We start from the raw sequence: 13,861 nt of genomic DNA on the forward strand, positions 1-13,861 counted from the left end.
CCAAACTGCTCGTGATTGAGCTGCCCAGTAGTAAGATTGAAAGTTAGGGAGCTTTAAGCCACGGCACCCCGTCTTTAACAGTGGGGAATAGTTTAAAGAGAACGATTTGGCGCAAGTATTGGGAATCTGGAGGCCCAAGTATGTTATCTTTAAAAGGAATTTAAATTAAATAAATTATTTGGAATGTTTTCTTCATTGTTAATGTCTTCATTGTCAAAAAGGCTTCTTGCACCAAGCTGCAAAAAGGCACATCCATGTCTCAGTGCAGTACATTCCTCAGTCTTCTTCAACAGAGACAACGCATCACAAGTATTAACATTGACTTTCACTTTCTGTTGGAACACCTGCATCCATTCATGCAGTCCTTTGTCCTCGCCTGGTGGACTGGCTGGTAGTGTCACATGCAGTGATAGCAAGAAATGACAACAGACCATTAAGCATTGCATTTGGCTCATCTGAGTGCTGAATCCGTTTTAAGTGAGGGAATTCAAGGCTCAAGGTTGTACTTTATTAGATTAAAACGTATTTTTCTGCTTTCAGACAATTTAGCATCATTGGTAATACAGGGCTCAAATTTAACTTTATTACATTAAAACATTAAGGAGCACCAGCAAAAAATTAGAAGCACCCACCAAAATGTAAGGAGCACCAATATGTATCTTTTTTTTTTTTTTTTTTACATTATTAAAAACAATAATAGTGCGGTGTACAAATAACATGACATAAAATTAAGTAGTCTTATAGAATAGCCACTAGGAGGCTCTATCCCATTGATTATTCCTTGCATATTTCTTTTTTGGAACACAAATGTTTGCTGGTGTGGTGAGGATACAATTTGTATTCTTTATTTCTCTCTAACTGCTGCCCTCATGGTATCCAAGACATGAAATTACATCAAAGAAATATTTGAATACTTAATTATTATCTACTATATTTAATAAATACACTTTTTTACCAGACCTGGGATCAAATCTCCATCTGGACACTTGTCTTTCAAATACCACTCTTACTTTCAAAATACATTTAAAATATAAAAATGTGAACGTGACGAATCAAAAGCAGCTTGTTACAAGGCTGTTTTGAAAAACGTTTCAACGACCTGGAATCATTTGTTCTTATGGGGTTCTCTGGCACAACATATTTTCAGATGGGGGTCCGTGGTCAAATACATATTCATTTGGGGCTCCTTGACATGAAACCGTTAATAGGTAAATTCCAATCCCCAAACTCGGTCACTCGCTCACTCTCCTCGCTTCCTCCACTCGCGCCTAAGCCCCCTGTGAGGAGCCGAGGATTATTTGCGAGGACGGAGTGGTCGACCGGTTGGCCTCACAGGATCGAAATGCACTAGAAGCGTCATTTCAAAGCGAAGGCAAATTCCGCGATCACTTATGACGTTTCATACAGCTGGACCAGAGCAGAGGCGTGGATGAAAATATACATGCATAGAATAATACGCAGGTATAGAATAATACAGAATATAAGAATAGACAATTCATCAATGTGGATGGCCACATTGTTATCTTTATAGTTAACATTTTGTGCAAAGCCATTTATTCCTGAAAGTGAACGAAGCGCCAGGATGAGCAAACTTACATTTATGAATTAAATCCTGACACGTCCCTCTTTTTGCTCGTACAGTCCCCAGACCCCCAACCCCCCGCAGCAGTCCCGCGCGGCACTGTTGCTTTGCTTGCCACCGTATATAACAGAGTATGTCTGACTCTGAATTATTTACATCATTCATGTGGCCATACGTCCTCTTTTACCCGGACATGTCCTCTTTTGGGGGGCTGTCTGGGGGGGGGTTTATAAAATCCTTCAAATGTCCGGGGTTTTGAGAGTTTGGGTGATACACATACACCCCCCCCCCCCCCCCCCCCCCCCGAAACGACGAAAAAAGAAAAAAAACCGAGTCGGAGGTTTCTACGGGTGGAAAGCGGAACGCTCATCCTAAAACACACTGCCCCATTTTTTTCGCGGGCCAAGGCCGCCGGATCAGACCCGGGGCGAGGGTGTTTTAGGACGACGGTTCTTTCCATTGCAGAGAGGTGATGGAGCGTGATGGAGACCCGCCAATGTTTCCTTTTTGCTTTATATTGTTTGATGGCGAAATAAACCATGACTGATAGACATGAAAGAAGACCCTTCACAGCTAATAGATAATTTAAAATGTTAAGAAGTGTCCTCTTTTTGGGAATTCAGAATATGGTCACCCTATATTCAGTCCACATATAAATACAATACATTATTTTAAACATAATCTTTGTCACAGTCATTTATAGTAGTCCGTGCAGTGCATGGCATGCACGGAGAGAAATTATCAGCTTTTGAGACAGAAGAAGTGTGCACAATATATTACAATGTATATAATTGTATTATGCTTTATATCATACAACGCAAAACAAATAAGTGTACACGTGATGCGGAAGTCTGCAGCGAGGAGCTGTGGAGACTGGTCGAGTGTACACTTCGCTCAATGCGGAAGCGGAGAGCCTCCTTACCTCTTCCACTCGCCTCCTCCAAGAAGCAAATGAACAATTGGAACCCGACTACTTCCGGTTCGAAGTCGGAGTGACCGAGCGGGAGTGAGCGAGTCGCCGAGATTTTCGGTATTGGAATTTGGCTTAAGAGAACCACTGACCTAATGCTTCCTCAGAGGGTGGGTCATATTTTAATCATCATTTCCTCACGGCCACATGATGTGTGTGACCTCATGTCGGTGACCCCAGCAACCTAACTTGGGCTGACCGCACAGCCAAAGCTAACTAAAATATCACTTACTGTACTTTTAACCAATACGGTTTGGTTTGTTTTCATGAATCTAAAATAACTGAATAAATCACACAGAAAAATAAAGATAAGATAAATCATGTTCCATGGACAAACATTAACAGTTTATTGCCACAGTGAGATGCTGATCTCACCTGCTCATATAAAAAAAAACAATTATCATATTATTATTCAACATTTTGTCCAAAGGTTTTTATTTATTGTATAAAAATGACGGTTATCTAGTATCCTAGATACTAGATTATTTTTGTTTTTAGTCAATAATAAGTCAATACGTTTGAAAGTTGTATGGGGGGCACACAATGTTTTCTGATTTTCTTGACATGAAAAAGTTTGAGAACCACTTATCTAGGAGATACATGACTGAGGGGTGTAATGTAGTTTAGGATAGATGACAGAGGGGTTTATGGGTAGTGTAGTTTTAGGAGATAGATGACAGAGGGGGGAAGGGGTTCTGTTTGCTGACGACCAACTTCTGGTGCTGATGAGAGATGTAACCCTTAATGTGCCCCTGCGAGAGAGAGAGAGAGAGAGAAAAAGAGAGAGAGGGAGAGAGAGAGAGAGAGAGAGAGAGAGAGAGAGAGAGAGAGAGAGAGAGAAAGAGAGAGAGAGAGAAAGAGAGAAAGAGAGAAAGAGAGAGAGAGAGAGAGAGAGAGAGAGAGCACAAATAGTTACTTGCAATTGTTTCCTAAGCAATTAGCACAATATGATGTTTTAGTATTTTATTGTATTCTTGCTGTTCTGCATACCGCCAACCAGGTGAATAAATCACAGATTGAGGCTTTAATCTTTGCTTTTATGAAATAGGCCAGACCATTCGGCCTTTATGGAGTGTGTGTGTGTGTGTGTGTGTGTGTGTGTGTGTGTGTGTGTGTGTGTGTGTGTGTGTGTACCATATAGATGAGATTAGCCAGTAGACATTGCACCTCATCGATGTCTACATCCTCTACATTCATCATCTTCAGAGCCACCAGGAAGGCATCCAGAGGGAGCTGATGGGTCTTCAACAGCAGGTTCCTGTACACACACACACACACACACACACACACACACACACACACACACACACACACACACACACACACACACACACACACACCTCATGATATCCCAAGTAAGTCTGTCCAATCTCCTTTTATTTATCCAAACTTAAAGTAATACAATGCAGGTTCACAAATAACGAGTTTTAGCAACCTCTGCTGGTCACTACCATCACTGCCACTCACAAAAGATATACAATTTAACTTTAGTTTTGTTGAAAAAGTTACCTAGTATCGCTTTAAATAAATAAAAACGAATTAATGAATTCAAGGCTTCATGGGGTGTGTACTTGGTAGAAAACAAGTATATATATTGTTTTTTTCATTAACATGGGTCAGCTTTGTGTCATGAAGTTCGAGTCATACCGCGTAACGTTCATTTTAGAAGCTCTTTTTCGGTGACACTCGGTTATTTGATTAATTCGTAGAAAATATCAGATATCCATAGAATAACGGCTAAGAAAATATATACAGTAGTTGGAGCCTTAAGGTAGCTGTATACTACACTAGAACCAATCTGGGAACCCATCGCCAAATGAAAAGGAAAAACAGCGCCCTCTGCTGTTTTTACTATCTCAGTTGGCTCTGGGAGAAAGTCGATGTAGCACACGTGCGCAAGGAAACCGGGGTTTTGGTCTGCCTTCGGCCTTTCACTTCCGGTGGTGCGACTATGTTTTCATTCCCACAAACAATATTTCTACCCGGAACACTAATGCCATTTCTCCCAGAGAACATGGATGGTTTTGGTTATAAGCCCACTTGTTTCTATGATGAAAGAGAAAGTTAAAATGTGAATATCTTTCCGTGGTTTTGTCTGCTCCGAGGACGCTATTGTTAAATTAGTTTCGGTTTGTTTCGAGTGGGGAAGGATCGACGGACACGTAAATCCCGCCCACTACATTTGATTGGGTAAAGCGCGGCCTGCTTCCTGATCTGAAGGCACGCCCACTTGTAGGCCAGTGCGTACGCGATATGACGAACCCCCCCCGACAGATTCAAACGCAGAGCAGATTCTGTTCTTGAGAGATTACACTAGAACAAACAAAGAAAGTTTGGTTCGGCTGGGCTCCCCGAACAGACAAATGTAATTTCATTCTTCTGTCTCTCGCGCTCACGGCTTGCGCTGTTGGTGGCGGGGGGGGGGGGGACTCGCTCAAGCAGTGTGTAGGCTACTGGAACAGATGGTTCAATTAATACCTGGATATCACGACTAGTGTTCTCAAATTCTGCCCGAACCCCAAAATCTGTGCTCGGACTGGGCCGAGCCTCAGGTTCCGTGAAGAAGAAAAAATTAAAAAAAAAAATCTATTACTCCCAAAAAAGACATTTCAACTGCCCCTAGCGGACTAACGGTAAGGTGAACTTTACTCAGGTATCTAATGTGTCACAGACCTTCCTAGCTTGTGTTATTAAAGAATAACGGGCGACAATGTCCAAAACTAAATCGAAAATTGGCGAAAGTGGGCGTTTTCAAAAAGTTTTGGCCATTATCTCTGGAAAGGAAGGTCCAATCTGCTCAGTTCAAAGCTTGTTGGATGACTTTGAGGACATTAAGCACACAAGGACACCTTTTTGTTTTTTTGGGGGGTTTTCGGGGCTAAAAGTATGGTAATAGCCCAGCAGGGCCCAGTTAGGGCCGGGCCTTAATTTTCAGGCCCGTTGAGAACTCTAATCGCGACCCAGACGCGCTGTGGGGAATTTATGAAGGAGGTGTGTCGGTTTTCTTTTTCTAGCGATAGGCTGTGTTCTTGAATGGTCAATAATAGACATATAGGATGTGTTTATGAATGGTCAATAGACAGATAGGTTGTGTTTATGAATGGTCCATCTGAAAATATGTTGTTCCAGGGACCCCCAAAAGCAAAGATTTGTGTTAAAAAATTATTCAAAGATGTGCACACATTTCACGATTAAAAAAAAAATATAGCCCAAAGATAATGACAGATTATTTCCCGGTCTAAATGGGTAAAATGAAACGGGTGACAGAAGTACACCTCGCAGAGGAATCAAAACTGTAACTACAACTAGAACAACCTCCCGGGTAGGATCGACGACAAACAAGCAACTCAAACAAACACTCAGACCCACTAAATACCCAGTCTCAATTAGCGCAAACACCGCTAACCCCAGTTGCAACAAGTCTCACAATCAGGGCAACGGTAGCACATGACAGGGGCAAGGCTGCCAGAACAGGGGGCAGATCGTGACAGGAGTATGCTTTGGGCTTTTAGATGGAAACTCTGTATCTGAGGCTTTGTGTGGTCTCAGGTTGTGTGCAGTGGTGGAAAGTAACTAAGTACATTTACTTAAGTACTGTACTTAAGTACAATTTTGAGGTATTTGTACTTTACTTGAGTATTTCCAATTTCCAATACTTTTACTTTTACTCCACTACATTTATTTGAAAACTTTAGTTACTAGTTACTTTTCAGATATAAATTATGATATAATGAAACATACATTAACCACTTTAACCCTATTTTATACATAGGCTATTTGAAAATAGCCGATCTACAAGCTCACAACGCGTCGCATCGCGACACGTTGTGAGCTTGTAGATCTGCTATTTTCAAAATTTAGTACTTTTACTTTTGGTACTTCAAGTACATTTTGATGCCAATACTTTTGTACTTTTACTCAAGTATTTTTTTTAATTCTGAACTTTTACTTGTAACAGAGTATTTGTATATTGCAATATCGGTACTTTTACTTAAGTAAAGCATTTGAGTACTTTTCCCACCACTGGTTGTGTGTCATGCTTCTGCAGTTAATCTGCAGTATCACAGGAGCAATATCACTGCAATACATGGTTTATCTGGGTAAAAGAGACACTGTCTTGAAGAGGTTGCGGTAGGTATTAAATGACACTCCCACTTTCTTGAAGAGGTATCAAATAACACTCACACTTTCTTGAAGAGGTTCCTGTAGGTGATGATCTTGAGTTTCTCCAGGATGAGGAAGATTCCACAGCGGATGAAGAAGGTCTCATGTCTGGACAGAGCTTCATTCAGCAGCAGCAGGTTGCCCTCACTGACAGAGAGAGAGAGAGAGAGAGAGAGAGAGAGAGAGAGAGAGGGGACAGAGAGAGAGACACACAGAGAGACATTCAATTATCTGACAGAGGAATATATACACAGATAAGACATTCAATTCAGACACACACACACACACACACACACACACACACACACACACACACACACACACACACACACACACACACACACACACACACACACACACACACAGCTGACTTCTATGGAATGAAATTGAATTGATATCAGTTGGCCCACTGAGAACTTAAATCCATGTGTACAAAATCAGGTACAGTGATTACTTATTGTTGTCATGGCGATAGTAAACACTACATGTACTGTACAACACTAAACAACACCACAATGTAGTGTGTTATTTTGTAGTCTAGAGAGACTAGAGATCCTGCCACAACAAAGTGGACACTGGACTGACAGCACTGCTCAAGCAGCACGCAACCAAAACAGAATGTATGATAGAGTAATGCTTTGTCTTAACACATTGAGTGCCAGGTACTATGCATCCAAAGTATTCTCAAGAGTGCCAGCGTTTTTTTCATAAATCAACGCTATTGAACACCCTTTACGTCTGTGTGTTCGTTTCAAAAATTGTGAACCAATGGAAAGTATTAAAAGCGCTTCTGACAAAACCTCCCAACTCCATTGGATCCTCAAACTATCGACCAAACCAGCTAACTCCAACCCCTCGCGTGGCACACAGAGCTGCTGCAGATGCAATGCTGTTTATCAAACTTAGCACTGACGCTAATGCTATGGAACAATACATTATATTTCTAAAATCTAAGTAGTGTTTTCTGAGGAGAGTAATGTGACAAGAAATTAGTTCATAAAGCATTTCTCTCGCTAGTTCTACTGAAACTGCAAACTCCATGAACCCCTCTTTGCAGAAGTTATTGTAATATTTAAGGTCCTGCTTATTGCTGTAGGCCAATATAAGCAGTGTCATGATGCATCAGGGCATTCATTCACGCGTTGTGATGCATTGTGAGCTGGATTTGGGTAAAGTGGTGATAATATAATGACACATGCAAGTATCTGACAATATATAGTCACAATACCAACTTTGATGAGGCAGTATTGCTTTGTTTTAAAAAATATAAGGTTTTCTTCACTTCCTAAAAAATATATACAGTATTAATTTTTTTCCATTTCCTGAAAAATGAACATTTTGGAGTTAGCTGGTTTCTGCCCAACAGCAGAGATATATTGTTTGCTGCTTAGCAGAAATGGAAATGCAAAAAAGAGATTTAGAACATTTCATTTCATGAACTGAAATGACGTACAGGTGCCAGCTTGCTGGCATATCGCTATGCACAATCTGTGCAAATCTTTGTATATATATATATATATATATATATATATATATATATATATATATATATATATATGCTGTATATTTTTTAAGTGAATATTTGTAACTCACTGGAACAAAACTTTTTGAGATGGGGATCCGCGGTCAAATACATATCTTAAAATGTTTTCTAAATCCTAACAGTAGTGTTGCTATATCAGTGGTGCTCCAACTTTCAAGTACCCCCAAAATGCTATGTATTTGGCCGAGGACCGCATCTCAAAATATGTTGTTCCAGGGACCCCCAGAAGCACAGACCGGAGTTCGGAAAAAAACATTTAAAAAAAATATATATATATACTGTATATATATATGTATATATATATTCAAAGATTCGCACAAATTCTCCACTATTTAAAAAAAAAATAGCAGATCTACAAGCTCATAGCGCTTGAAGAGCCCAAAGAAATCTTAAAAATGACACAGATGCGTTCCCGATCTTAATGGGTTAAGTGGCTTTTATGACAATCGGTATCGGCAGTTATGCAGCTGATGCGTAGTTAAACAAGGGAAGCAGGAGACCTGGTACTGCCAGACCCCTAGTGGTTGAAAGATCAGAGCAATACGTCACGCTAAGCTTGGCCAATCAAAAGGAGGACAGAAGACAGACCTCTTTTATGCCCATGTATGGAGAAGAATGTTTGGAGAGGGGGACAGACAAAGCCTCATGTAGGCCCGACCCCTTGGGTCTGGCAAAAAGAAAAGAGACAGACATTTCAAAACTAAAACTACATTTTGCTACTGTCTGAGGCGCTGCAACGTGAGAGCATGTAGTAAGGATCATCGTGACATCAGCATTACCTCACAGCTTTGGTGACATCAGCAAACTGCATGAGGTCATACTTCCTGAGGAGCTGATGAGATGGCATGTGACCCTGAAACCCATGATTACAAATTATTATTAATAATAATAATAATATGTGACCCTGAAAACACATAAATAATAACATTGTTGCTGTCTGGTGTCCAAAAATGTTACTTTTCAATATTCAAATGAACAAAAGTAGCAGATCTACAAATAGATCTGTAGATAGGTACAGTATGTGTATTACTAGCAGCTGTGTTACTAGCAGCGGGTAGACAGTAGAGGAACTATTAGGAAAATAATGTTATTATAAAGGTGTATTATTAAGAAAGTAATCCGTTATCAGTCTAGCTGGTAGATGTATAGTAATGAATATTACCAGCAGCATCTTAACAGGCAGCAGCTACAGTATAGATGTATATTAATAAATATCATATTACCAGTAGGTATTGTACAGATCTACTATTAATAAAGTAATGATATTTCTTTATTCCTACCAGTAACATCTTAACAGGCAGCAGGTAGATGAGGATCATACGTTTGTTCTTCTGACTGGATCGATGGCAGTGCTGGAAGGCAAACGACAAGTACTCCTCCGCTGGAGAGACAGACAATAGAGAATGGGTCACTAGGTGCAGTGAGCAGCCATTCTACGGCACTCTGGGAGCAATAGGCTCTATGCACAGCAGCTATTTTGGAGAAAAATTGGGCATCTTCTCTTCTTCTTCCTTCACAGGTGTTACCAATGATACTAATGAAGGCTCTGTTCCATTCTGGTCAAACAGAGTCAGGGTGCTGATATTGTGCATGTTGGCTCACTAGAAATACTAGTCTGTCTCAAAGTGTGGTCCAGGGACCCTCATGGTTCCTTGAGAGGGTGTAACTCTGAGAGTGTACAAATGGAACCAAATGGACCCGGGAGTAATGGGGGTCCTTGAAATTAAAAAGTTTGAGAACCACTGTGCTACACTAAATGGAACAGAGCCTTCATTAGTGTCATTGGTAACACCTGTGAAGGAAGCAAGGAAGGGGCCCGATTTCTGTCCAATATGGCTGCTGTGTATAGAGCCTGTTAGGGGTTACGAGTCTTGCTCAGGGACGCACATCGACTTATTGGCCTGGAATCGAACCTGCGAGAGCCTTCATTAGTATCATTGGTAACACCTGTGAAGGAAGTAAGGAGAGGCCCAATTTGTTTCCAATATGTCTGCTGTGCATAGAGCCTATTCATTCCTTCGATAGGGTACCCACTACCCGGTGACTTGGATTTGATTCCTACTTGGAACCAAATTTTCATACACAACTCTAATGTGTAGCAAGTTTGAAGTGGCTGTGGAACATGGCTTTCTGTCCAACAGTGACACGTAGTTTGTGTAGTTCGTTCAGTATGTACCAGGTTTGAAGTCGCTGTCGAACATGGCTTTGCGTCCTACGTAGTACTTGAAGGTGACTCTCTGGGCCATGCTGTACTCATTCTTCAGGTTGGAGCTGTCGATCGCTCTGATCAGAGGCTTACACAGGTGCAGCTTGTTGATCTGTCTCACACACACACACACACACAAAGTTAGACAGCAACTAAAGCCTGTTACATACTCCACCAGAACAACCGACGTCAATTCGGTTCGGCTGGGCTCCCCGAACACAACATTGGACAGACACATGTAATTTCATGCTTCTGTGTTCTGGAAGCCAGACTCCGCCCACCACCGCTCTGACCCTGCCCACCACCGCTCGCGCCGTTTGCTCTGACTGAAGCAGTGACACTAAAGCCTGGAACAGATGGTTAAATTAATACGGTACCTGGATATCATGACCGACCGCAACGCGGTGTGGGGAATTTGTGATTTGTGGTTTTGCCCTTTCTAGCGATAGGTTGTGTTAATGAATGGTCAATAGACAGATAGGTTGTGTTTATGAATGGCCACTAGACAGATAGGTTGTGTTTATGAATGGCCACTAGACAGATAGGTTGTGTTTATGAATGGCCACTAGACAGATAGGTTGTGTTTATGAATGGCCACTAGACAGATAGGTTGTGTTTATGAATGGCCACTAGACAGATAGGTTGTGTTTATGAATGGCCACTAGACAGACAGGTTGTGATTATGAATGGTCACTAGACAGATAGGTTGTGATTATGAATGGTCACTAGACAGATAGGTTGTGGTCACTGCTTTTCACTTGCTAGTGCTGACAGAATGAACTTGAAGCTGAAGGAATGAATGCTTCACTGCTGACAGAATGGGCTGAATGAACGAATGAATGCGGGGGGAAAGCTATCACTTAGCTATCACTATATTTAAACCCATTAAGACCTGGAACGCATCTGTGTCACTTTAGATTTCTTTGGCTATTCAAAAATAGCAGATATACAAGCTCATGGCGCGGGACCAAGTGCCGCGCCATGAGCTTGTAGATCTGCTATTTTTTTTAAATCTTGAAACATATTTTTTTTTTTACCCCAAAAACTGTTAGGATATAGAACACATTTTTAAGAATCGCCTCAGGTCTTCACATTTTAGACACTAGATTTTCAAGCCTTCAAATCTAGTCCTATGTTGCACTGATAAGAGCAACGTTGCGAAGTTCACTTGAGCTGACTCAGCGCCGTTCAAGTTATGTACCGATAGGGACAGAATCGTAAATCATGTTTTGGGGTGAGTGTTTGCCCCAACTGACACTCAAAGTGGCTACTGGCCAATCACAGTACGTCCTTGCACAAGCAGTATAGGCTTTGGGATGACGTGGATCGGAGCAAAACGGTGCGCCTCGCAGGTCCGCATGTGACGTTTGTCACGTCCATCCACCGTCCGCCCTCCCGCACACCGTCGGTTGACTGTCTAGGCAATTTTAAAATAGTCTAGGATACTAGACCAGGGGTCATCAACGTTTTCAGGCCAAGGACCCCCTAGCTGAGATGAAGCAGGGACCCCCAATATATTGTATAAAATTCTGTTTCAGATTCAACATTTTTTTGTTTACGTGGTCTGCTCTTTTTTACCTCTTAGGCCTACGCCTCTTTGCCAAAAATAGCCGATCGACAAGCTCACAACGCCTCGCAGCGCGAGGCGTTGTGAGCTTGTAGATCTGCTATTTTTGGCTAAACGTTCTCCTCAGAAAACGGATGCCAGGCAGCAGCGGACTGGCCATTTGGCGTACCCGGTGGGCCGCTGGGCCAGTGGGCCACTGGGCCCCATTTTTTTTTTAAATATTTTTTTAAAAATGTTTCAGGGTTATTACGGTCATATCCGAGTCGCGCGGCCCAATTATTAGTTACTTTAATGTTTGTGCTGGGATGCTTTCCAGCAGGCGCCTCAGTGCGGCCGCAGAGTTCATGTGCAGGGCTGGGCTGAAACAGTGAAACGCCCCCCCCCCCCCCCCGTTGACAAAATGGGGGGGTCGGTCCGGACCAAAAAGCCAGGGCTGAATTTTGGTCCCAGTCCGGCCCTGATGCCAGGGTTCAAGTGGTTAAGGTAAAATAAAAAAGTCCTATCACACAAAGATTTGGCGGACCCCCTGTAGTAACTCTGAGGACCCCCTAGGGGTCCCGGACCCCCTGTTGAAGACCCCTGTACTAGACAATAACAATAAATAGTGAATCATTAAAAGAGTAAAATCTTCATTAACTCATTCACTGCCTGAATTATTTCTGGCCGCGTTTGCCCACTGCCAAGATTTTTCATTGAAAAAAAAAGTACTCAGGAGCCGAGATACAGAATTTTTAAGTTTTAAGTTAACAAGGAAGTGGATGGGAGTCTAGATCTTCGAAAAATCTCCTTGGTCTTAGGGTCAAATACATTTTTAAAAAAGTAAAAAAAAAGTTGTTTTAGTCGTTCTAGGCAGTGAATGAGTTAATGAATCATCCTAATCCATCAGTATAGAATCAGTCATTCACCTTGAAGTAGATTTTAAACAGCTGGTTGATGAGAAACAGCATCCCCCACTTCTTGGAGTCCTCGATACCAGCACGACTGTACGCGCACACACACACACACACACACACACACACACACACACACACACACACACACACACACACACACACACAATGGAGACATGAAGTGCGAGATCCACATGGGGGGCACTATTTTCGCCTGTGCCTTCCCCATTATCCTTAAACTTCTTTGCCATGTTTTACCATTTTTAAAAACATTTTCAAATAGTTCAAACAGCCAATCTACAAGCTCACGACGTGTCGATGCAGATCGGCTAGTTAGAAAATAGGGGCCGGGATCTACAGCGTTCTCATGTGGATGTCCAAGATCCACAGGATCCGAGTTCTAATGAACCACAAGCAGGTGTATTTAAAGGAGCCGCCCCACACTAGTGCCGTTTCCTAAACAATGAACACAATAATGTAAAAGTATGATGTTTTAGTAATATTGTTCCTGCTGTTCTACATACTGCCAACCAGGTGAAGAAATCACAGATTGAGGCCTTTAAACCTTTGCTTTTATATGAAATAACAGAAATGTTTCCAGCTCAAAACGTTACCAATCAAAATACCCACGATGGGAGCAGCATTCTGTTGTGTGGATTTTATTGTTATTTCATTGATAGAAAATAATGTTTTGGTGAACTTCTCCTTTAAGCCAGAAACCATATTCCATCATCTCTGAATGCTAAAGTCTGCGACCATATGAAAATTACACGTCACCATTATTGTGGTGAAAATAATTGTGATTAACGATATTACCGCGATAATCAAAATATGCTTAAAACTTAAAATGCCACTTTTGTGAACCCCCAGCATCCCTATATTCTGGGGGGGAACATTCGGCAAAAATAGCCGATCAACAAGCTCATAACGCGCTGTGAG

General features: G+C 41.7%; 1 protein-coding gene across 1 annotated transcript in view; it reads right to left on the reverse strand.

Annotated features, from left to right (window-relative positions):
- Nucleotides 1-2,875: 2,875 nt before the first annotated feature.
- pcid2 (PCI domain containing 2) overlaps nt 2,876-13,861 on the reverse strand; it is a 22,289-nt gene continuing 11,303 nt past the window's right edge. Inside the window, exons 9-15 of the mRNA XM_084046651.1 lie at nt 12,938-13,013; nt 10,436-10,577; nt 9,540-9,640; nt 9,039-9,112; nt 6,738-6,863; nt 3,687-3,810; nt 2,876-3,304 (exon numbers count right to left, since the gene is read on the reverse strand). Coding sequence (XP_083902777.1) covers nt 3,215-3,304; nt 3,687-3,810; nt 6,738-6,863; nt 9,039-9,112; nt 9,540-9,640; nt 10,436-10,577; nt 12,938-13,013 — 733 coding nt within the window. The 3' untranslated portion in view covers nt 2,876-3,214. The remainder of the gene's footprint in view (nt 3,305-3,686; nt 3,811-6,737; nt 6,864-9,038; nt 9,113-9,539; nt 9,641-10,435; nt 10,578-12,937; nt 13,014-13,861) is intronic.

Source organism: Gymnoscopelus microlampas (assembly GCF_963454915.1).
Source record: "Gymnoscopelus microlampas genome assembly, chromosome: 21".
Classification (NCBI taxonomy): Eukaryota; Metazoa; Chordata; class Actinopteri; order Myctophiformes; family Myctophidae; genus Gymnoscopelus; species Gymnoscopelus microlampas.